The following is a 24,124-nucleotide window of genomic DNA, read 5'->3' on the forward strand; positions in this document are numbered from 1 at the left end:
CGTGGGCTACAGGCCACGGGTACTGACCGGGGGTAGCTAGCCCACCCATGCTGCAAGGAGGAGCCTGGCAGGGTGTGGTGTGGGGACAGAGTGTGGACACCAACAGCAGAAGTTCAGTCCACACCTGCGGGTCGAGAACCGGTCCTGGATCCTAATGAGCAGAGGAGCACTCAGTCTGCACACATTCTCACCAGCATGGAATTTGGAATCACTGCTGTACAGGACATAGAATGGAGGTGCTTGGCTCTGCCACTACGAGCCCTGTATCCATTTAGACATGGCCCCTGGCACAGAGTGAGAACAGAATAAAGAACAACTCTTATATGTTTTCAAATAATGTACTGAGCGCTTAATTATCTGCCAGGCATTATGCTAAGAACTTGAGCGTACTACAGCTTTTCACTGTTACCCTATGAGATATACGTACTGTTATTCTCTCTATGTGACAGGAGGAAAAACTGAGGCACAGAACGTTGAAGTAACTTGTCCAGAGTCCCACAGCTAATCTCTGTGGAGTTGCTTTTAGAGTTCAGGTGGTCTGGATCCGGAGTCTCTGCCCTTCACCATTTTATTAAACTACCCTTTTTTTCCCTCCTGTGATTCTGTAGAAATAAAACAAATATACTGGGTACTTGGCACTTAGTAAGCAATTATCAAATGCATGCTGCCATTCTTCTATATTATTAGTTCTAGTTTTTTGTCAGTACATTTAAAAAATTACTACACTACATTAAGCGTTTAGTGCTTAGTGTTTAGTGCTTAGTGCTTAGTGTTCCATTGTAAGGATACACCATAATACTGTAATGCCTTCATTCATTTTGCTATGACTTGATTCCAGTTTTTTCCCTAATACCAAACTTTCTGTAATGAACGCACACACATGCACACACACACACACGTTTGCACATACATTAACATTCTTTCAGGAGAGATTCTTAGAAGTGAAAGCCCCTAGATCATGGGACACTTACATTTTATAATATTGTATTACATATTGGTGTCAACCGTATTGCTCTCTAAAAGGCCATATCAATTTGCTGTTCTACCATAAGCATATAATTGACCATTTTCCCATACCATCACCAGCACTGGATGTTAAGAATTTTTCAGAAGTTTTATAATGCTGAAAAGTAAAATGTGGTGCTTCAGCATTTTAATTTGCATTTTTCTATTACTACTGAGGTTGTTCGTCTGTAACTGCTTCATTGGCTGTGGACATTTCCTTTTCTGAGTATTGTCTGTTTATATCCTTGGCTCATTTGTCTCCTGAATGGTTTAAGCATTTTAATTGGTGTACAGCCATTCTGTTTGTAATGTAGAAATTTTCAGATACAAAAGTAGAGAGAATGTAGTACTTTTAATACATTATAGATATTAACTTTCGGACAACTATGTCACACACATTTTCTCCCTATATTTTAACTATCTTTAAATTACTTTATGGCATCTCTTGATATATGCATAAAACATATTGTTATAGTGTCCAATCTGTTAGTCTTTTCCTGTGTGGCTTTTAGGCGTCATGCTCACTCAGGGAACTGTGTCCTCTTTCTAACTGCAGCCTCTCTGTGTTGTCCTGGGAGAATGCTCTCTATTTTTCCTTCACCCTCTAGGAGGTGAGTAGTAGCAGAGTGGTGATAGCAGGAACCACATTTATGGAGCACTTACTTTGTGCTGACTATGGTGCTAAGCAATTTGACATACGTTGTAAATTCCATGAAGCAGGTGGTAGTATTCTCCCCATTTTACAGATGAGGAAACTGAGGCACAGGGAGGTTAAAAAACTTGCCCCAGATCTCACAGGTGGTAAGTGGCACAGCTGGGTTTGAACCCAGACCAGACAGTCCTAGTCCAGAGTCTGCACTCAGAGCTAAACATCCCTGGAACTAGTCTCTGAATCTATAGAACGTGTTCTGTAGTAACAAGTTTTTCTCTTTTGAGGATGAGTTAGATTTGTTGAGAAAGCAAAAAATCATTCAGAGCAAATGTTTATTGGAACTTGGTCATCCCAAGAGCTGTGCTGTTTATAATCACTGTTAGATTTTGATCCTGAAATAATCATACTGGTTTGCTTGTTTTTCTCATAAATTGGCACTGAAGACAGTTCCTAACGAGGAGTTCTGAAAATGTTCAGAGCAATAACTGCAACACCGGAACAGCCTTCCCAGTTAATCATAACTAACCAGCCGTAATCTTGGTGACGGGAGCAGGAAAGAGCGTATAGAGAACAAAAGTTCATGGTTGAGAGGAAGCCACAGTTAACTATCAATTACCGGAGGCTAAAGCTGTCCTCACGTTTTGGGGGATCATACCTGATGTGCACCGGTTAGTGGCCCAGTGGGTGGTGGACAGAAGAGAGACAAGCCTTGGGGCTGAGCGTCCAGGGTGGGAGCTGGAGGGAGGCAGTTGGAGAGGGTGTGCTTTTCTATTTTCCTGCGGGAGTAGGAAAGGGTATTGGCACCTTTCTACCAGCCCCAGGAACCAGTGGGCAGATGGGAGAGCCTAACTCTGAAACTGTGCAGGGTTGGGGAGGCCATTTTCCTGCATTTTGTCAGGAAGGAGGCATATTTGGATGCTTAGTTCCAGGGCCGTGCCTTGCCCTCTGGTCTGTGTCATGCCTTGTCCACAGGGCTTCATTGCCAGGGCTTACGGATTCCACTCCTCCTTTAGCTGCAGGATCTGCAGCAGAAATAGCAGAGTAGCCCTAGTTCTGTGTTTCTTGGAAGTAGTTGGCAGTGAACAGGTTGTTGAGGGCACAGGCATGGCCTTTCCAGCAACAGTTCCCACTTCCTCCCCAGGCTTGGCCTCGGTCTCCTCCGCTGTAAACTCAGGGCGCTGATGCAGCTTTAATAGAGTGGCAGGGGAGTCAAGAGAGGCAGCGCAAATGTGGGCTTAGCTCAGTGTTGTTACTGTAGTCACTCCATGCCCTGGAGCTTTCCCGGATGTTGTGCTATTAAAGAAGGTCATCGTTAAATAAGTATGAACGTGAACTGGCGAGAAGATTCTGTGCACTGGCAAAACCGTGCTAGAGGATTTCACCACAACTAGATTAACAACCACTGGTACCATAAGCGGCAAGTAGCTACTTGGGAAGATTGATCTGACGGTACTGGTTCGTTACCAGTGGGATTCACCAGCAAGGGATGTGACCTCCTCAGGTAGGTATGATTAGAATACAGCCAGTGATTCAGATTTACCAGTTAATGTCCCGGAAGCCCTTCGTGGTTTCCTGAGTATTGAACAGCAAAGGAAGGATAGGAGGGGAGATGGCTGGGGGGTGGGGGGCTGGGCAGAGGGCTGTGAACTTGCAGCTGAGAGCACCTCCTCCAAGAGAGGACAGAAGCAAAAGCTATGAGGAAGAGGTCACTTTGCAAAGCTCCTTCTGATTTCTGGCGCAGGACTTCTGGTTTCTCAAGAGATTCACTGTGATCAGATTGCAGATTTCTTTGGGGGTTTGGACTTTGCTGAATTGAATTTGGGGGAGTTTTCTAGATTCTGAAGAAAATGGCAAAACTTTAAAACTGAACAGAGCTACTGATGAATTTTAAGTGAAGAAGTGAGATCGGGGTGGTATTTCAGCAAGACCCCTGTGGGAACAGCACAGAGAGTGCATGGGAGGAGAGCAGACAGCAAACAGGGAGCCTGGTGAGGCCTGGGCCACAGTCTGGAGAGAGGTGGAAAGGCCCGACAGGCAGTGGCAGGGAGAATGGCAAGCAGGAGAAGGTGATGAGATACAGGATGGACGTCATTTGTGGGATGGTGACTGGACTGTATGGTGAGAAAGAGGAATGAGTCCGGGGTGATCCCTAGGCAGCCACTGACTTAGGGTCGTGGGATGGCTGTCAGGCCACTGAGTAAGCTGTGGGCATTTTCAGTTTGAGATATATGGTTCACAGGTAGAACGTCCCATATGCAGTTGGATAGGCACCTCTGGAACTCAGGTACATGCAGGTGAGGGTTGAAGCTTGGGCTTAGATGCCATAACCCAGGGAAAACAAACCAAGTGAGCAGAGAAGTGAATGGATAAAGTGTAGAATTGTCATGAAATTCTGAAACCGAGAAGTTCACTTACTTCCCAAGTCAATGAACCTTGATATTGGTTGTCTTCAAGTGTGAATGCTTCTCAAGCTAGAGTGGCCTTACTTGGTGTGATGTTGCAGGAAGAGACAGCCCTTTACTGTGGGAGTGGTGAACACGCTTCAAAGAGAAGGAAAGGTTTTTGTTTCAAGTTATATCTTTGACTTGCTTTGGGTATTTTCGATCAGTGTCAAGCCTGCTTGCCCTTGACCTTGCAAACTCTCCATTTTCTGTAATACACGTCTTCCCATCCATGTCCTGACTGTTCACAGCCCTTTCTGGCAGAGCTGATTTTGTTGGCAGTTCATGCAGGTATGGGTGTGGGTGGTCCTTCTGGAGAGCAAGCATCTCTCTCTTTATATCCCTGGCAATTCCAGGATCCCTTTGGAGATGGAGCAGGGGCTTTCTAATGATTACTAAACTGAGTCAATTAAACCCAATCATGGAAGGAAGAATGAGATTGTCTCTTTTACAAGAGTCTGTGGAGGGAGCCTGGTAGTAACTCTTCAGTGATGAAGGTTGAACTAGCAGGGAAATAAAACCCTGAAAATGTAGGCTGAGGAGGTCAAATCTGACATGGCACAAAAGGTGTTTATAGTGGACCAAGGTGATGCTGGTGAAGCATTTTGCAAGGGACCCCTTTGGAATAGGCTTTGGAAATTGACGAGGAGAGACCCAAAGAAAGAGAGACCTGGCCTAATGTCATTCTTGTCTCACACATGTGTTCAGCGAGCTGACAGTGATCACAGAAGCATCATATTCTTGTAGAAAAAACATTGATTTCTAAGGGAGGTAATGTTGATGTTTCAGAGACTGATGAGGATTAACATGGGCTATAGTTGTGGTCCAAGTTTGTCTATATCAAGGCATCACTGATGCTCCTCATGGTGGAATGGGGCCTCGGTGAGATGGGCAAAGGGTGAGAACTGGTAGACTCCCTATACACTTGAATACATGAAAAGAATCTGAAAGAAGGAACGATTCACAGCTTCTTCCTGTGCTTAAAGAGAAGAGGCATTTATTTCCAGCCACAAAGAAATGATCATAGTGGAGGTAGCAGAGCATCGTGGTCAGGAGCTTAGATGCTAGGGTTGGACTACCTGGGTTCAGATCCCGGCTTCTAGCTCTGTGACTCTGGGCAAGCTCCTTAACCTCTCTGGGCCTCAGCTCCTCAGCTGTGAATGGGGTAGTAATAGTACCACCTCAGCAGTTCCTGCGAGGAGTTCAGGGGTGGACCATGTAAAGTGCTTTGCGTGAGAGCGCCCATCAGAGAGTTTGTTAAATAACTAGAATAAATGAGTGACTGCAGCCTCACCCCCACCCCCCCAGCCCAGTGAGAGTCTGATTTCCCTGGAGAGAAACAGGAGGCAGGGCCAAGCCAAGTAGAGGGAAGCCTACCCCTTGCCCTGGGAGAGTGGCCTGCAGAACAGGGAAGCCTGGGCACATTTGGGACGGGTATCTGCAGCCTAAGTGCCATTTGAACATCCTGATAAAGCATGCTTCCCAAAGACACAATAACTCAGTGAGGAATCAGAGACAATTATATCGCACTTCAGGAATACTCCATTACAGTAATCACGTTTGCCTCCAGAGAAATTATTTTAATTCCTGAGGTTTTTTTTTTTTTTTTTTTTTTTCTTTTTCCCCAGTCATGCAGTTCTGGTTTTATAAACATGAGTTTAAACATTGACTGGAGATGAGCCCCCATGAGGAAGTGGCCAGTCGGGGCCTGTGGCGTGCGGGCCTTGGTCTCCTAGAGGTCTTGGGACAGAACAGGGCGAGCGGGTGTAGGGTATCAGGGCTTCATGCCAGTGGCAGGCCTTCTGAAGTGAAACAAATACTTACTGAACTTGGGAAGATATTTTTCTTTCTTTATCTATATTTTTTTCACTTATAACAAGCTTTGCAAAATTGACTTTGAGTTAGAAGAGTAAATAATTTTGATCCTGAAAAGGGGAAAAAATCATGAAGCAGAGAAGAAGTGCTTTGGGACTTCCTTGGTGGCGCAGTGGTTGAGAATCCGCCTGCCAGTGCAGGGGACACGGGTTCGAGCCCTGGTCCGGGAAGATCCCACATGCCGCAGAGCAGCTAAGCCCGTGCGCCACAACTACGGAGCCTGCGCTCTAGAGCCCGCGAGCCACAACTACTGAGCCCGTGCACCACAACTACTGAAGCCCACGCGCCTAGAACCCGTGCTCTGCAACAAGAGAAGCCACCCAGTGAGAAGCCCGCGCACCGCAATGAAGAGTAGCCCCCAGCTCGCCACAACTAGAGAAAGCCGGCGTGCGACAGTGAAGAGCCAACGCAGCCAAAAATAAATAAAATAAAATAAATTTATAAAAAAAAAAAAAAAGAAGAAGAAGTGACTTTGTTGTTGTTAAAACATGGCTGGGACTTGGGTCCACATCCATAATAGCTCACGCCCATAAGTAAACAAGCAAGCCACCAATTCTCTATCAGCGAAACCCCAACACTGAGTATATTATTTCACAGTAACCATACAGGGATAGACTTCTTAGTCAGTCCTGACATTTTATGAACTTTGATGTTATGATTACTGCCCTGAGTTTGTTGAGGCAGGAATAGTAGCTTATGAGCCAAAGGAGAACAAAATGATATTCTTTCATTCCTTCATTATTCACCAGCTTGTATTTTCCTGTACCTGCCAGATTTTCGGTTCTGAGGATACAGTGGTAAGCATGACCCTTATGACTCTTCCAGCCTCATAAGACAGGGTGCACATAAATATTGTAGTCAGTAAATGTGTGTAGCTTTGGAAGAGGGCTTTTGAAGGCTGCAAACAGGGCTGTGTGCAGGTAGCAGGGATGTAAGGATATGCACTTGGCAATAACGTGCAGTTCACAAGGACACGTGCAGGGATTGTCATTACAGCGTCACTTGTAACAGCAACTTGGGGAGTGGCTAGATAAGGAAAACATGGCATAGCCACATGATGGGATGCAACTAGCAATTATAAGAAATGCGTCACACCAGAAGTACCAACATACTTGCCACATCAATTGCTGTATTAAAAGGACTGTAGAATAATATATGTTAAAACGTTCTTTTTTAATCTGGAAATTTACCCACCGACTTTATAACCGTGGTTACCTCTGGTCAAAGGGGACTTAATTTTTATCAGTAATATTATACTTTCTCAAAGGGAGTATGAATTCTTATAATTAAATATTAATTTAAAAGATTTTTTTAGAAAAGAGGATAGTGGGATGGGGCAGGGTGTGGGGGGTGGGGGTGGCCAAAAAGCCTCCTCAGGCATTTGGGCTGAGTCCTGAAGGATGATTGATGGTGGTGTGTTGAAGTCCAAAGCATGTGAAAAGGCAATTCGAGTTCTAGAATCAAACTGAGTCATGAGTTTGAAAGATGGTCCTACACACAGAACTCTGAAACGGGGTTGGCTTCCTCGTGGTGGTTACGTTTGATATCTGCCTCTTAAAGACACACATATCATGTCTCTTTCTAACTTGGAGTCTTTCATTCTTTAGTATCATTGCCTTCCTGTTTGTGAAAACATGAGACAGAATGTGTGTAAGAAGTTCTGTTATTCGAAACATTTAAAAGTGAGCTTGGCTAGACAGCACACTATTTGACTAATAGTTGTACAACTTCTGGAGATGAGAGAACTTGTCTGATGTCCACACAATTTCATTTCGTCGGCTATCACAGACTACCAGAGATGAAGGCTCCTGTTCTGCTGTTGCACTTTATTTTATGGGTGACATAAGAGAGTCTCTGGGTCTCAGGATGGAGCCAAGCCAGACGCAGGCAGGGCTGCTTTCGCCTCTGGAGGCTGCCATCTTGAAACCTCAGCCTGGGTCTGTGCTTGGCGTCCCCGCAGTTTCCAAAAGGTCACAGAGAATTCCAGTCTACCTTCATGCTAGTTTCTCGTCCGCTCTCTCAGGCCTCTAAGAGACACTTAAGGCAATTAGGTGGTCTCTCTGGCTTGGAATAAAGTCTTTTTTAAACATAAAATCAAAGTACCCACAAAAGAAAGTAGTGAGACACCTCATAGTCCGCAGTTATCACTGGATTGACTTGTTTGACTCCTAAATAAACCTGCAACCAGGCTACTAATTGTGTCTTTTTTTCCTATTGGTTTTAGGCTATGCAGACTGGAATTCCATTACATTAAACTGCTCCATGTTTTCCGCAGAAATAACGTGCTGGGTCCAATAGTATTTTATTCTAAAACAAAATAGCAAAATAATGGCTCGTGCATTAAGGTTCTGGCCAGTTGTGCAGTTCCTGGGTATATTCAGTATCCGTGGCCGGTAAATATGCTCCTTCTAAACTCTGAGTGTTACAGGGGCAATAAATACTTTCCTGTCTAACTTTGGGTTCTCACCATGGAAACATCAGAGCAACAGCTGGGCTCTCTTAAACGTCTTTTCATTCTCTTAGTAGCTGGCAAAAATCTTTTGAGGAAAGCTGCTGCTTCTTCTTTTTTTTTTTTTTTTTTGGCTGGATAACAAAACTATTTTTGAATGAAATCACTGCTTCAGTTGGTCAGATATACGTCTTAACTGATTAAGATAAGTAATTGGAAATTTTCAAATCCCTTCTTGGGGCCTTGGTAACCTAGAAACGGCCTTGAAGAGAGCAGAAAGTATGAGTCACCGGGAGGCTAAGTTCAAACTCCAGTTGAAGTGTACTGTCTCACAGAGGGATGCAGTGTTTGCTCCATCTGAGGGATACAGATGGAGCCCAAGGGGGCACTTTGTCTGACAGAAATTTAACACACTATTTCTTCTGTTTGTTTTTGTGTTTGTGTTTGTTTGTTTAAATTGTAAATTTTAAAAAATTTTTATTGTGGTAAAATATACATAACATAAAGTTTACCATTTTAACCATTTTTAATTGTACAATTTAGTGGCATTAATTATATTCACAGTAACACTATTTCTATGACATATTTTTTTCATCTAATTATAGTATGTCATATGCATTTTACAGAACTAAATGGGGCATTTAAAATGCCTGCATCTTATCTAAACCTTAATACAGAACTTACTAACTAGTTGCCACAAATGGGTCACACCTGTGTCAAGACACTGATTTTTTTTTTTTTTTTTTTTTTTTTTTTTTTTTCCCCCTCAGGGCAACCAGGCAGGTCCGGGGTGACTGGGGCACTGGGCGGGTCTCCTGTCCGTTACTCTGGAGGGCTGTGCAGATGTTCTTGTCTATGCCCTGTGCAGGGAGGATTGAGAAGCACCATCCAGGGTGCTATTGCTTAGAAGGAAATGTGCAGTGACGGTGGAGCAATGAAACCCGTTTAGATTCTGCTTCGGGTTCATGACGTCGCCAGTTCTTACTGGCAGGTTGTGTGATCTTGCCTTCTCTGGACCTCGTCTTTCTTATCTGCAACGTGGGGAGATCTCCAAGGTCATTTTTCCAGTTCTTGCCACTCTGTCTGTTGACCATCCATAGCGAGTATCTCCATGCTGAGCACCATGCGAGGTCCACTGGGCCAAAGATCTGCAACAGGCAGTGAGTACTTACTGGATGTCCCTGGCGGCTGGGTCCACTAGAGAAACAGCAGAAGGAGTAACTCCAGGCAGCGAGAATGGCTCCTTTGAGGACCCCAAGCTGAAATGCCCTTGGTGTTGGGTGGACAGCTCAATAGACTGATTAAGACTAGGGTGGGGGAGTTGCTGAAGGGAGAGAGGGAGATGAAGTTGGCAAGATGATGGGGGTATTAGCTGAGCAAGTTGGACTTAATCCTAAGGTTAGCGTGTACGTGTTGGAGCAGGAGAGTGTCATGTGTAAAGTCCCATCTTGTCCTCTGGTCAATTCCTGCTTGGCCTCCTGAGTTTTGCCCCAACAGCACTGTGGAAATTTTTCTCACTTGAGTACTTCCTGGTACAATTAGATTAATGTCTTTCTCCCCCACAGACCTGTAAACATTAAGGGTGAGAACCTCTACTAACCACTGTACCCCTGCATCTTGCACATAATAAATGCTCAATAAATAATTGTTGGGTAAATGGAGAGAGAGCCCTTGCCCCATGGTTACACTTCTTCACTTTTAAAAAATGTTTGTATTGTTACTTATTATGGGAAATCTCTGCACCTTCTGCTCAATTTTGCTATGAAACTAAAACTGCTCTAAAAAATAGAATCTATTTAAAAAATTCTAATTGTCCAGAATTGAATTAATCATAATCCTTAGTTCATGATACACTGGCATCATTGGTCCATGTGTGGCCCTCTCCTAGTTTATTTATTTTATATAAATATAAATATTATAAATATTAGTATTATAAACATGATTAACATTATTAATATTAATTATTAATGGTATATAAATATTAATATAAAGAACATCCATGAGACTACTGTCTAGCTAGAAACCCAGAGCATTACCCTTAACTTACTATGAGCTTCCAACTTTCACATCTCTGAACCTGGGTAACCAGCACTCTTAAATATTGTTTAGTGTTGTCTTATGGGTTTGTTGTTATTTGTTTTTAGTATTATCAGATATATATATATTATATAACAATAGTATATTATACAATTTTGCCTTTTTGAACTTTATAAAAAATATTAGAATATTGTAGTTTCTCTTTGCACTTGTCTTCACTCCACATCATGCTTCCAGGGTTCATCCATATTGTCATGTGATGCTGAAGGTCTTCCGTTTTCTCTGCTTGGAATATACCGCAATCTATTTATCCTTTTTCCCATTGGTGAGCATTTGGGTTGTTTCCATTTTTTGGTAATTACAGACAGTGCTGCTGAGAATATTCTCAGACTCATATCCCGGTGCACATGCTTTGGCATCCCTAGAGAGGGTTTCACAACCTCGGCACTGTTGACATTTTGGACCAAAAGTGTTCGGTGCAAATGTTGTTGTGGAGGGCTGCCTTGCGCATTGTAGGATGCAACATCTAAGACTAGATGTCTCCCGACATTGACAAATGTCCCTTAGGGGGCAGAATCACCTGGTTCAGAACCACTGCCCCAGGCTACAGCAATGCCACTTCTAGGTGTGATGTTAGTCATATTCATGATATGAATGCTTAACTTTATGAGATAGTGCCAATTATTTTGCCAGAGTCATTATGCTAATGCACACTCCTATCAGCAATATATGAGAGCCAGTTGATCTAAATGCTCTTCAGTGCTTAGTATTATCTTCAGATTTCTTAATTTTGCCAAGCAGATAAAAATGGTATCTCATTGTAGTTCCAATTGAGTTCTATTAAACTCTGATTGATTTATATTTAAACTTCGGTTTTAAAATATCATTTCATATAAATGTATTGGCCATGATTGTGTATTTTGCTCACTTTTATAGTTGTGTTTTTACTGATTTTTAAAATATATTTTTTCATATTCCTGATTTGAGTTTATGTCTATTAGATGTGTTGAAATGTCTGCTCCAAATGTGTTGCTTAACTCTTCCTCATCCTGATTGCTTTGGTCCTAGAATATACTTTAATACTGTTTTAAATGTTTCTATTGTACTTTTAAAACGTCTCAGCAACATCCATTTTCCTTCTTGTTTTTTGAAGCCTAAGAAACGTGACATCAGCCTGAGACCCGAATTTGAGAAAGTTAATTTGACTTTGAAGGAAACTGTGCCCTGCAGAATTGGTCAGGCGGTGGGCCTGTTGCTTTTCCAACGTGAAGAGGGTGGCCTCCAGTCTGGGACTGTTTGTGGTTAAAAGGAGACTACCTGATGGGTTCAGAACAGGCCTGTGCCCTAGAGTAACTCCTTATCAATTAGAAACAAGCAGAATACCCCTAGAGGTATTTGAAAGCCAGAGGCCAAAGACCCAGAATGCCTTAGAACAAGTATAAACAAGATTAAGTTGTACTTTAAGAGACAATTCAGCTAGGGAAAAAGAAAAATTGTCTGAACTAATTCTTCAATCTTAAATATTAGCAGCATAAAATATCATTCCATTTGACTAATTCTACTAGGATGAAACTAAATAAAATCAAGCATAGAAAGTCCTGTGCCCTACGAGAGGGTATTTCCTTCTACATGCATTTGAGTTGTAGGGCAAGGCCAGTGCTTTGACCATGGGACTTCCTGGAAGTGGATTCCCTGAGTGAGTGAGTCATTGTGCTGCCTGCCCTTGGTCCTGCTCTGCCACTCATGATAGCAAAGCTATGACATACACAAGTCATCAGAAGATTTATTGCAGGGTCAGAGATGTTGAGCCCAAAGAGGAAACAGGTTGGGATGTTGATCAGAATCACTGTCTTCATACATCTGTATGACAGCTACATGCAAGAGAGGAGGATCAAAAATACACAGCTTACACAGGTGGAAGTTATAAAGGGGAAAGTGTTACTATCTGCCAGTGATTGGGAATGCTTTGCAGAGTACTATGTCCTCTTCCTTAGTGAATCAAGCAGAGTTCTGAGTATCCATTAGTGGGGGATGGCAGAGATTTCCTAAGAAGGCTCCAAAGCCAGTGACGATGATGGTGATGATGATGATGAGAGCTAATAGCTAAAACAAATTGATTTGCTCACTGTATACTGCTCCTTTTCAAAGTGCTTTACATATTAACCCAGTCCTCCTAGAAGGTAGGTACTGTTGATATCCTAAATTGGGATGAGGAAAGTGGGGCCCAAGGTCACACAGCTGGTAAATTATGGAGCTGGAGTACAACCCAGGCAGTTGGCTCCGAGCCTCTCCAACTCCAGCAGACTTTGCTTCTAAATAACTTTACCACCTGGGAGAACAAATGAAGTCAAGTCATTCTGGAGGATGGGGCTCCCTGTTTTGTGTTAAAGAGGAGAGACCCATTGGTTGGCAGGGTAGAGATCCGTGGGTTCTGGGCAGACCAGAAGTAATAACATTTGCAAATTCCTGATCAAGCTGAGGGAAGGTAGCCTCAGGCTGAAGGTTGAGGGTACAGTTTTTACGTTGACTGCTGTTAGAGCAGAAAAGGACTGCCAAGAAAAAGGACTGTGGTGTGTGAGGGTGAGCTGTACCAGGCTCGGAAGGACAGATGGGGTGTGCTCGTTTGTGGCTTGTGGCATTACAGGAGGAATGCTGTCTTCACTGTTCCACTGACTTCCTTGTTTCTGACAGAATCACCCCTCAATCCAGGTATGGGGTATATAACCATGGGGTTGTACCCATACTTCTTTCTTCCTTTCCTGCCACATCTAACCAGTCACCAAATTCAGCCAAATCTGTTTTAATTTTTTTCGGATCCATCTCTTTTTCTTTAGCTCCACAGGTGTCACCCTCTCTGCCCTACCTCTTTATGAGGCTTGCATAACCTTTATTCCATAAAAGCTGATCAACACATTTTAAGAAATAGGAATTGTAGATCAATCTCTTTCCAGAAGATATACGTAAAAAATTCTTAATAATATTATAATCAACTATACTTCAATTTAAAAAATTCTTAATATTAACAAATAGAACCCAGGTGTTTATAAAAAGGATAACATGGTATAACAAGGTGGGGTTTATTGCTGGTATGCGAGGTTCGTTTAACCTTTTAAAAAGCAGTTTTGTAATTCATTGAATTTACAGAAATAAAGGGGAAAATCATATGATTATCTTGATAAATGGAAAGAAAGCATTTGATAGAATTCAGCACTCATATATGGCAAAAACTCTTAGCAAACAAGGAAACTTCTTTGATCTGATAAAGAATAAAAAATCTGTGGCAGAGCTCATATTTCCTCTTGATATTTGGGACAATGAAAGGATGCTTACTGTCATCACTTCAGTTCAGTGTAATATTGCAGTTCCTAGCCAGTGTAATAAGGCAAGAAAAAGAAAGGCATAAGAATTGGAGCAAAATAAATACAACCATCGTTCCTTACAGACGGTATGACTGTCTATATAGGAAATTTAAAGAAATCTATATAAAAAGTATTACAATTGGTAAATTTGGAAAAGTTGCTGGATACAAGGTAAATTTACCCCCAAATCAATTTTATTTCTATATATCATCAAATAAATAGAAAATTAAATTGGAAATTGATAACATGTACAGTAGCATTAAAATTTATATTTAGAAGTAAATTTAACAGAAAATATATAAGACCTCTACTGAAAATTTAAAGCTTTAAAAGAAATGAAAGAATATTGGAATAAGATTAGATCTAAATAAAGGATATACCACAGCCATGGATTGGAAGACTCAGTATGTAAAATTGTCAGTTCTTCTTCTAATTTGTGTATAAATTCAATACAGTCCCAACTAGTAGTCCAGCTAGATTTTGGTGAAGCTGATTGACAAGCTGATTCAAAAATTCTATGAAAGTATAAAGGGCAAAGGACTTACTTCGCAATGTCAAGGTCTATCATAAAACTGTAATAATTAAGATAGTATTCATGCAAAGATTCATGCAGAGTATTCATGCAAGGATAGAAAAATTGACTAATGGTGAGAAAAAGTCCAGAAACCCACAGATATATAGTTGATTTATGATAAAGATGATACTAACATGGGGAAAATATGGCCTTTTTACTAAATGGTTCTGGGCCAATTGTATGTCCACGTGGGGATAAAGTGTATCTTACCCCTATCTCATATGATACACTAAATAAATTATGGATGGACTGCAAATTTAAATGTGAAAGTTTATATAATAAAGCTTTTAGAGGGTCACATAAGAGAATGCCTTTAAGACCTTGGTGTAAGCAAAAAAAAAAAAAAAGAACAGGACAAAAAAGACACTAACCATCAAAGAAAAAAAGATAAATAGGGCCCCATTAAGCTTAAGAATGTTACGTTTATTAAAAGATACCATAAAGTGAATGCAAAGGCAACCCACAGGGAAAACATATTTGCAACACTAGAATATGACAAATTACTTGTGTCCAAATTATGTAAAGAATTTCTACAAATCAAAAATAAAAAGCCTTTTTTTTTTTAGTTTATTTATTTATTATTTATTTATTTATGGCTGCATTGAGTCTTCGTTGCTGCGTGTGGGCTTTCTCTCTAGTTGTGGCAAGTGGGCGCTACTCTTTGTTGTGATGCTCAGGCTTCTCATTGCAGTAGCTTCTCTTGTTGCGGAGCACAGGCTCTAGGCGCTCGGGCTTCAGTAGTTGTGGCTCGCGGGCTCTAGAGCACAGGATCAGTAGTTGTGGTGCATGGGTTTAGTTGGTCCACGGCACGTGGGATCTTCCTGGACCAGGGATTGAATCTGTGTCCCCTGCATTGGCAGGCGGATTCTTAACCACTGCGCCACCAGGGAAGTCTGAGCCTTTTCTTTTTTTTTTTTAAAGGCAAAGTACTTAGACACTTCAAAAAGAGGATATCTAAATAGACATTAAAAGTATGATAATGTGCCCATCTTCATTAGTCATCAGGGAAAGCAAAGTAAAACCACAATGAGACATCATCACACACAGATTAGATGGCAAATGAAATAGACAAAAACATAAAATCTTGGCAAGGATGTGGAAGAACCAGAATGCTCATATACTATCTATGGGAATGTAAATTCATTCATTCATTTTAAAAAATTGTTTGACAGTTTCTAATAAAGATGAATTTAAGCATATCTTATGACCCAAAACACTAAAAAACATGTACTACAATATCTATAACAGCCCTATTCAAAATGACCCCAAACTGAAAAGTACCTGATTATCATCAACAGTAGAATGGATAACTAAATTATAGTATATTCATGTAAGAGAATACTATACAGCAATGAGAAAGAATGATCTTCAAGTACACATAACAGTATAGATGAATCTCACAAGTGTAATACTGAACAAAAGGAGCTGGATACAGTATGATTCCTTTTAGATGGAGAAGAAAATCAGGCAAAGCTGACCTGTGCTGTTTCAAGTTGGGGAGGGAAGCAGTTGGAAGGGAGCTTTAAAGGAATGCTGATTATGTAGATGCATCTATTCTGTAAAACCTCAGTGATTCGTGTACTTTTCTGTATGTATTTTATATTTCAGTAAAAAGAAAAACTGTAACTGAAGGAGAGTGGGGCAAAAGAGTTACAGATTTTGGCAGAATGATGCCTACAGTGGGAAACGGTCGATTCATAAGGATTGAAGGAAAGAAGGAGCTGGTGGACGTTTAGGAAGTAGAGGAGGACACTGAGATTGCAGAAGAGTTATGGTGGGAGGAGAGGAATGAGAGATTTGGGGGAATGGGGGCTTGTGGTCGGGGCGCAGAAGTTTGGATGTAAGGTTTCCAAGGTGGGCTACTTAGGTGTAATGGTGAGGTCCAGCCTGTGAGGGCCTGAAGTGAACAAAGATGAAGGTCATTGGAGTTCAGGAGTTTTAATCCCTTTGGCAAGGGATTGAGAAGCTTGGGTAAGTGTTCCACATGGAACACTTGCATCACATAAGTCACAAGTTGATAGGATTTAGAGGCCAAAGGAGGGTAATGATTCAGTTATCAAAGTCTGTACTTGTTTAGCTGCAAGGGCAAAACCCAAGTTAAACTACCTTAAGCAAAAATGAAAAGTTATTATCTTCTGTTAGTGAAAGGCCAGGGTGAAGCTTCAAAAGTATTAGATGCAAGTGTTAAAATTGCCATGGAGACTGCTTTCCTCTCTCTCCACCTCCGTCCCTCTTTCTCCAACTCTGCTGTTCTTGGGCCGGGGTCACTCACAGGCAGCCTTCCTCCACTAGACTTAGGGTGTCCTTGTACCTTCTCATCCCTGAAGGCACCAGGAGAAATCCCAGGGGTGGCCCAGATTGACTCCACCTGGACTATGTGTTAACCCTTGAAGTGGGGGGGGGGGAATCAGCCCCCCACCCCCAAACACATTGACTGAGAATGAGGGAGTGACATGCAAAAACCAACCGTAGAGGGTGGTGCAGGAAGGAATGCAGTGAAGACATGAGGACTTCTCGCTGCAGGCGCTGGGCAGCCCTGAGAACAGCCACTGCATGACAGTATGCAGAAGGAGAACCACCTGGGAGGCCTGCCCAAGGCCAGAAGCTCTTGTGAATCATGTGTGGTAGGGGGATGGGAGGAGCGGGGTCGGGGGATGCAGGCAGTAGCATCCAGCCAACTTGACAAAGAAATTTGGCTTGTGCTGGGTTATTGCATCTCCAGCCCACACTTAAATTTCCCCATCTCACAACTGTCTCCTCTAAGTGTGCTCTTTTCATCTCAGCCAGCTGGAGTTTTTTTTTGCTTCATCTTCCTGTTTGTCTGTAATGCTTATCTTGCTTTTCCATCTTGTCTCTGTGTGCATTTCTCTTTTCCTGGCCTTGCCTCAGGGTTGAGGAGGAGGAGGAGGAGGAGGAGGAAGAGGAGCAGCCAGTCACGGAGCCCAATTCAGAGGAAGAGAAAGATGACGATGCCCCCTGTCCGGGCGAGGACAGGTACCGAGGGCTGGACACTCCCTGGCTCCCACCAAAAGCCTGGAGTCTCCTTCCTAAGGGATAGTTTGCAGCCAACCTTCAGTAGCCGCCTCCCTTCCTCACTAGCTCCCACTGGCAAACGTTTACACGGAGCCACAGAGTGACTAGTTTTATAGAAATAACTGAGCACGTTTTCCCTAGAGAACCGTGTTTTTTACTCAGACGCTGCCTTCCTAACCTTGCTTTGTGGGAGACACAGCCAGGAGCTTTTCTCCCCACTGTCCCCTCCCTCATTGAGTGCTTTGGCTCAGTCAGATTGACAGTACCTAACGGGATGTTCCTCTCTGCTCGGAAAACTTTAACCTTCTCTACACTGTAGGAAGAATAATTCCATGTGTCCCCTTCTTCCTACTAATTTTACCAGTACAGTGTTATCTATAATGTGTGGATGTCTGCTGTAGGAATAATGCATTTTGATTTTTATCCAAATGGACAGAAACACTTTTCACCCCATATAGCGTAGAAAAAATTCCCAGCATTTATTTGCATGCCTAGAACAACTACCATAGCTCTACAGCCCTTTGGGGGAGTTTTCTGTCCTCCACTCACCTCTCCAAGGTGCATCCTTTCTGTCTTCGGGCAATGTTAACAGACACAGGCACCTTGCAGAGATGTGTAAATTTTGTGGTATTTTCCCCAAATGATGTCTGTATGAAAAATAAAAATTGATCATGGGTAAGTTCATTTTCTGATATTCAAAAATAATTCTGTAACTGAATGGTTCCTTCACTTGATTGATTACGCTGCAAACTGATATTGTTGCTGTTAGTTTTTCCACAAATAAGCAAAGTCAAAAGGATCTTGGATGAATTAGGGTAAAATCTTTCTCTTGCCAAGTTCAAAGTTAATGTGATTCTTTGCTGCTGTGGCCTCATTCTCGGGGCCACCGGCACACATAAAAGTTCTCAGGCGGGCTCATTTGACGTGCTGAGATGCCCACCACTCCCAGGGGTCGTGGAATCCTCTCTGAACTGATTGCTTCCCCCCTTTGGAAATGTCCGGGAAGAAGCCAGCAGGATGTAGAGAGAGGAAAGGAATGACCTAGTGACAGAGAGTGAGGTACACATTCCAGAATGAGATGGGGAGAAAGGTCGGCATTAACCAAGGGCCCCCGCCCATGCCGAGTGCCATGCTTGGGGGTAGTGACTTTAGTTAGGGATGCTCTGGGAAGGGAGGAGGTTCAGTTGACAGTCCCACCTTAGGTCAAAAATGAGTCACAGAAAATTTTGTGGACCCTCAATAAATACATCAGTGTGGCTCCACACATGCTTAAATGTGCATGGTATGTCCCACCCACAAACTTTTCACTCTCAGGGGCTCAAACAGTTCAGCAGCACCTACAGACCAGATGGAAGAATCTGGCTGGAAAGAGCAGCCTCCAAAGGCGTCCCTACTGACTCGTGCTGTCCTTACATGGGATTGTTATTTACACAGGTAGATGGTGGTTTATCCTATCCTCTGCAGTGTCTTTGACTATATGACTGATTCTGGAGGGTGTCTTCATCAGAGACTATACAGTTAGACTTTTCAGTTTTAGGAAGCAAAGGTGTGCATATTAAACACCAGCGTTTGATCTTAACCACGGTGTTCATTAACATTGATCTGGATGTTATTTCTTCCCTGATGTCAACCTACTAGACTTAAAAGTGGTGGGAAAGAGTCTGCTTACTTCTGTGGGCTTGGTGTCTTCCACTGCTTCCCCTTCCTGCTGGCTGCTTCCTTGTGTTTGCCCGCCATGTGTGCCCACCACGTGTGCCCCCTGTGTGTGTGTACCACCTGTGCCAGGCCTGCCCTGGGCACTGCAGTGTGGTCTCATCCCATCTTCCCCTTGAGCCAGGGAAACCGGTATGTCCCTGCCCTTATATACAGATGGAGCTCTGGATTTGAGGTAGGAAAAAAAACAGCTCACATCCCGTTCCCAAGTGGGCATGGCTGGGGGTCAAGTTCTCTGGGAAAAGGACTATGGTTTTGAAAAATGCAGAGTTTAATGTAGATTCTCCTGTTACAAAGGTAGGCTTCAAAATGTCTAAGTGGTCTAAATCCAGTCCCCTGAAGATGGAAAGTCTTCATAACTGTATCTGTGGCAGAATGAGGCCTGCCTGCAGGAGTCTAGACATCTAGGGCTTAGTGGTAGAGGAGGCCCTGGGGGAAGTGTGAACCGGGCAAAATGTGTCTTCACTCTGCCGGCCCCTCATTTCCAGCTCTTTGCATTTCTTGCTGGCATCTTTTCTCCTTCTCCACACTTGCTTTCCAGAAAGGATCTGAAAGCACTGACTGTTAAGTATGGGGCTTGTGGGATACCTCGCCCTCAAGTTTGGGTGTTTCAGGAGGAGGGCAGATCCCCTGTTTGATCAAGACAAAGAAATGAAGTTCAAATTGTGGAAATTCCGGTGCCGACACAACCAGTGGGGAGAAACTTGGGGACTGAGGGGCAGGTGCAGAAGAGCCTTTGAGCTTCCACTAAATCCCCTCATAAAGGCCCTTGTATGCTCAGAGGCTAGGTGGGTCTTACCCCCCAGATTGGCAAGCCCAGGGCGCCAGGATTATTGGGAAAACCAGGGCTTCTGGCTTTTATGCTGCAGGTCAAGAAACACAGCTGGACTCTTAAGTGAGCGGCCCTAACAGTAGTGAGCTTTTACGTGTCTTTTTCTCTTTCCTAACTTTTGCTCCCTCTCTCCCAAATCTCTTTCCCTCCCCTTCCTTCCCCCTCCTCCTCTCCTCCTCTCCTCCCTGCTGACCCAGCGTCGAGGCCGGCCCTGCCTCAGAGCAGGTCCCCACCAGAAAGGATGCTGAGCCCGAGAGTCCGGCCCTCCCCGCGGCCTCCAGTGCCTCCTCACCGGGAAAGCAGCTCCCGGCCGGCAGTGCAGCGGGGACCGCCTTGCGCGGAGGGTCCTCAGGGCCTGCCCTGCGGGCGCCCTCCACGCCCTCCCCGGCTTCTCAGCCCTTCCGCGCCGCACCCGGCCCCGCGAAGGCGTCACCGACCGTAGAAAAGCTGCCCTATGTGCTTCACAGCCCCTTCCACCTCTTCTCCTATGACTTTGAGGATTCGCCCTTGTCCACCAAGGAAAAGGAAGCCGAATCCCAGCAGGAAAGCAGGTAGATCCGGCCCACGTGATGGCCTGTGCGAGGCTAACCCGAGGACGGTGACGCAGCGTGTTAGCTGCATCCTCTGGCTTGTCTTTCGTTCGCTGCGTTTGCGGAGATTCCAGTCAGAGCAGAGAGCAGTTGTGGTGTGAACTCCCTGAGCGCTCACCAATTACCAGTATGTAGGCAAAAGGCAGAAGAAAATTCCAGCTGCTTGAATTGAGGAGCTCTTGTGTTATAACGTAATTACTAAAAATGGATTTTTTAATTTAAGGTTTGTAAAAATATGCACAGTCTGTCAAAATCTACACATCTCTAGCCCATATCTCTGGCACGGGCTCTCTTTTGATCTGCAGAAGGCAGCCAGGTGCTTTGCCAGCTTTCCAGGCAGCGTTTTGAGTGGGGTTTTCCTTCCTTTAACAGTTCCTCTGATTCTCTCCATCCGAGCACGTATTCTGCCTCCGAGCCTTACAACTTCCGGTCTTTCTCTTCCAATAGGTGGGTGTCTTTTCTTTATCTCCTTTCCCTTTTCTATAGCTTTCTGTTTTTATTCTAATGTATGTGATTTTCTTTCAAACATTGCTCATAGCTTCCCATGAGATGGCAAACAATTGCAGTTTGAATCACTTCACAGGCATTAGTATAATTAGGTTATTTAAGTATGGACACCTCAATGATTCTTATGCAAACCGGAGATGAGGCAGAGAGAGGGAGGTGTGCAAATCAAAATGGCACGGGGACTTTTCAGCAGGTGCTTGTCAGCTTGCCTGTGTGCCTGCCCTTCACTGATGCGTGGATCAGGACCTCTCTGCAGAGCGGGGAATGGGGAGCAGAGGGTTTGCATATTTTAAACAATCAGTTGTCCAAAGTCAATAATAAAAGTCAGTATTGACTGATGGCCACTCTCATATTAAGAGTAATAATAATAATTGCTAACATTTATTGAGCATTTATTGAGAGCCAAGCCCTGTACTTTAAAGTATCACTTAACCCTGAAGAGGTAGGTTCTATTTCTAGCCCTTATATACAGTGAGGAAACTGAGGCACAGAGAGGTTGTGTACGTGGGGAATGGTGTCTACCAGATTGGCTTTGTATACCATCAGGAGTACGTGGCCTCCAGTTTGAGCACCTCCAAACCACAAGTCCTCTACCAGTGTCTTTTAGGTCTAAAATTCTCAGTTATTGTGATCTTTCACACAGTTTTCATGAAATGCATCCAACATAGCTCTCACGTTCCCCAAGAACAGTATCCGTGTACAAGGTAGGAGCTGCACATTTGACCGGAAGAAAAAATATCTTGGCAACCTCATCTTCCCCAGCAGGGTGGTGTTAGCCCGGGATGGTGATGGTCTCACAGCTTCTGACGGGGCTTTCCTGGGACCCAGGTCCCTCCCACTTGGTCCCCAGGCTTCAGTACCACTGACAGTCCTGGGGGATGAGAGCAATAGAAACATGGAAATGGACAAAACAAATATACACATAAATTGAGAAAAGCAGCTGCATGCTTGTGAATGAAGATTGGCTTGGATTTCACTGAGAAAAGTTTACAATTTTTTAATCATTTGACAGGAATTTGAATATTGTATAAATATCGTGCGTACCAATTAATTTTCTGATGTTCACTCACCGTGGTTTTCGGAGGTCTGTATGGCCACAGATTTGACTGCTCAGTGGTTGACTGAAATTGCATGGGTTATAATAGAGACCAACCAGTTAGTCATTAAAAAGAATTTTTTAAAAATACAAACACTAACACACCATTGTAAAGCAATTATACTCCAATAAAGATGTTAAACAAACAAACAAACAAACAAACAAAACCAAAAAACGCCGTGTAGTGAATTGAGTGAATTGTATGATCCAGTTAGTTTGGCTGAAATTCAGAAGCAAAATTAGACAGACCATGAGGTCGTTGAATTAATTGCTCAACCAGTAGAAAAACCAAAAGGGGGAAAACGACACTATGCTTCTTTTATTTCCATAACGTCATCGAAACATAATTTTAGTAAAGTAATCCTGTTAAAACATTCTCCGGGATGCCCACTTTTGGTTGGGAAGGGGATGGTTTTAGATGCTTGCGTAGAATAACAAGTTTAGTGTCCAGGCAGCTGGGTGACGCAGGGCTGAAGCTGGAGCCCGGGGCCTGTCTCTGAGGACTTGGAGGACCTGGGCAGCGTCCTTCCCTCCCAAGTGGGGCCCACTGCCTCCTGCTTCTCTCCCTCTCTTCCCTGCTGAGCTTGTGCTCCCCTCTCTGCTGCTTCCTTTCTTTTGTATATTCTCGTCCTTTGCTTTTCTGTCTTCCCTGTGGCCTGTGGTTTTGGGGGCCCTCTTTTTAAATTTTTTTATTTAGGTGTAATTGACATAACGTTATATTGGTTTCAGGTGTACAGCATAGTGATTCAATATTTGTATAATTGGGGGCCCTCTTGAAAAACCAAGCCAATACTCACTTGGAGAAGCAGTAAACAACCTGTTGGACAGGTAGAGTGTTGGGGCTTTAAGAGAGGAGAAGATGAGTGTCCAGAAACCAAGTCCCATGAAGGTGGTATGTTAACAGGGGAGGGTGGTGGGGTAGTATTATGAGTCCCCATCTGCCTGCCAGAGTGCCTGGTACTTAGCACAGGCTGACACATGATACCAAATAAGCAGATTAGAAGAGCAACAGCCAACACACCAGACTTAGCAACTCAGGGTAGATTTGGGATAATGTAAGTATTTTATTTCCCATTATAATAATGTAATTTATTAAGGAAAACTGAAATTTCACCTCCGTATTCCACTTTTAAAAATAGATGGCCTGTTTTTCTACACTTTTTTCTACATGTGGTTTTTAGCCTTTAAGAATATTTTTTACAATTGTGATCAAACTCAATGTGTAATATTATATCTTGATGTTACATGCAGTATGTGTGTGTGTGTATATTTATACACACACACACTCTCACGTACACATACATTATAAACATTTGCCATGTTATCACTTATAAATTGGCAATCATTTTACTGGTTGTGTAATCTTCCATTGACGAATGTTACATCATACTTTCTTAGCCATTCTCACATTGTTACCTGGTTGGGTAGTTGCCGGTTTTTTGCCATGATCTCAATGAGGCTCCAGTGAGTATCTTCCTGTGTGATACTTTTAGTATATAAATAACCATAAAGTTATATTAACACCCCAAAAGTAGACCTACTTGGTCAAGGGGTATCCACATTTTCAGGTCAAATTGCTTCCTAGAATGGTTAGTTGATGGGAGTTTATATTGGACTCACTGAATGGGGGAAGGTCTTTGTGCACTTATATCATAGTGACCCTTGGGGTCCCACACACTCCAGTACTGTGTCCTCACCAGTTTAGAAGAAGGAGTCGGCCCTACCTTGTAGCTGAGGAGGTTGTGAGGCAAAGCTCTGATCATGATAGCTAAATACAAATAGATAGCTAAAGAACAGCTATTCTGAAAAACAAAGAAAACTCTAGAATTTTTCAAATCCTGAAACTTGTTAGAGATGACTGGGAAATGATAAAAGCTCATTTAAACCTAGTGGCTATAATTTTGGTTCTAGGGAAATATTGGATGAAAACATCGAATACGTGCACCTCTAAGCATCAGGCC

General features: G+C 43.2%; 1 protein-coding gene across 5 annotated transcripts in view; it reads left to right on the top strand.

The window, feature by feature from the left end:
- The window catches only part of FHOD3 (formin homology 2 domain containing 3), a 491,850-nt gene that overhangs the window by 327,906 nt on the left and 139,820 nt on the right, over positions 1–24,124 (top strand). Inside the window, exon 11 of one of the 5 annotated variants that reach the window (XM_068562567.1) lies at positions 20,933–21,007. The exons of the other annotated variants lie outside the window; for them this stretch is intronic. Within the exon in view, the coding sequence (XP_068418668.1) occupies positions 20,933–21,007 (75 nt within the window). The remainder of the gene's footprint in view (positions 1–20,932; positions 21,008–24,124) is intronic. 5 annotated transcript variants of the gene reach the window in all.

Source organism: Eschrichtius robustus, chromosome 14 (assembly GCF_028021215.1).
Source record: "Eschrichtius robustus isolate mEscRob2 chromosome 14, mEscRob2.pri, whole genome shotgun sequence".
In the NCBI taxonomy this organism is placed as follows: domain Eukaryota; kingdom Metazoa; phylum Chordata; class Mammalia; order Artiodactyla; family Eschrichtiidae; genus Eschrichtius; species Eschrichtius robustus.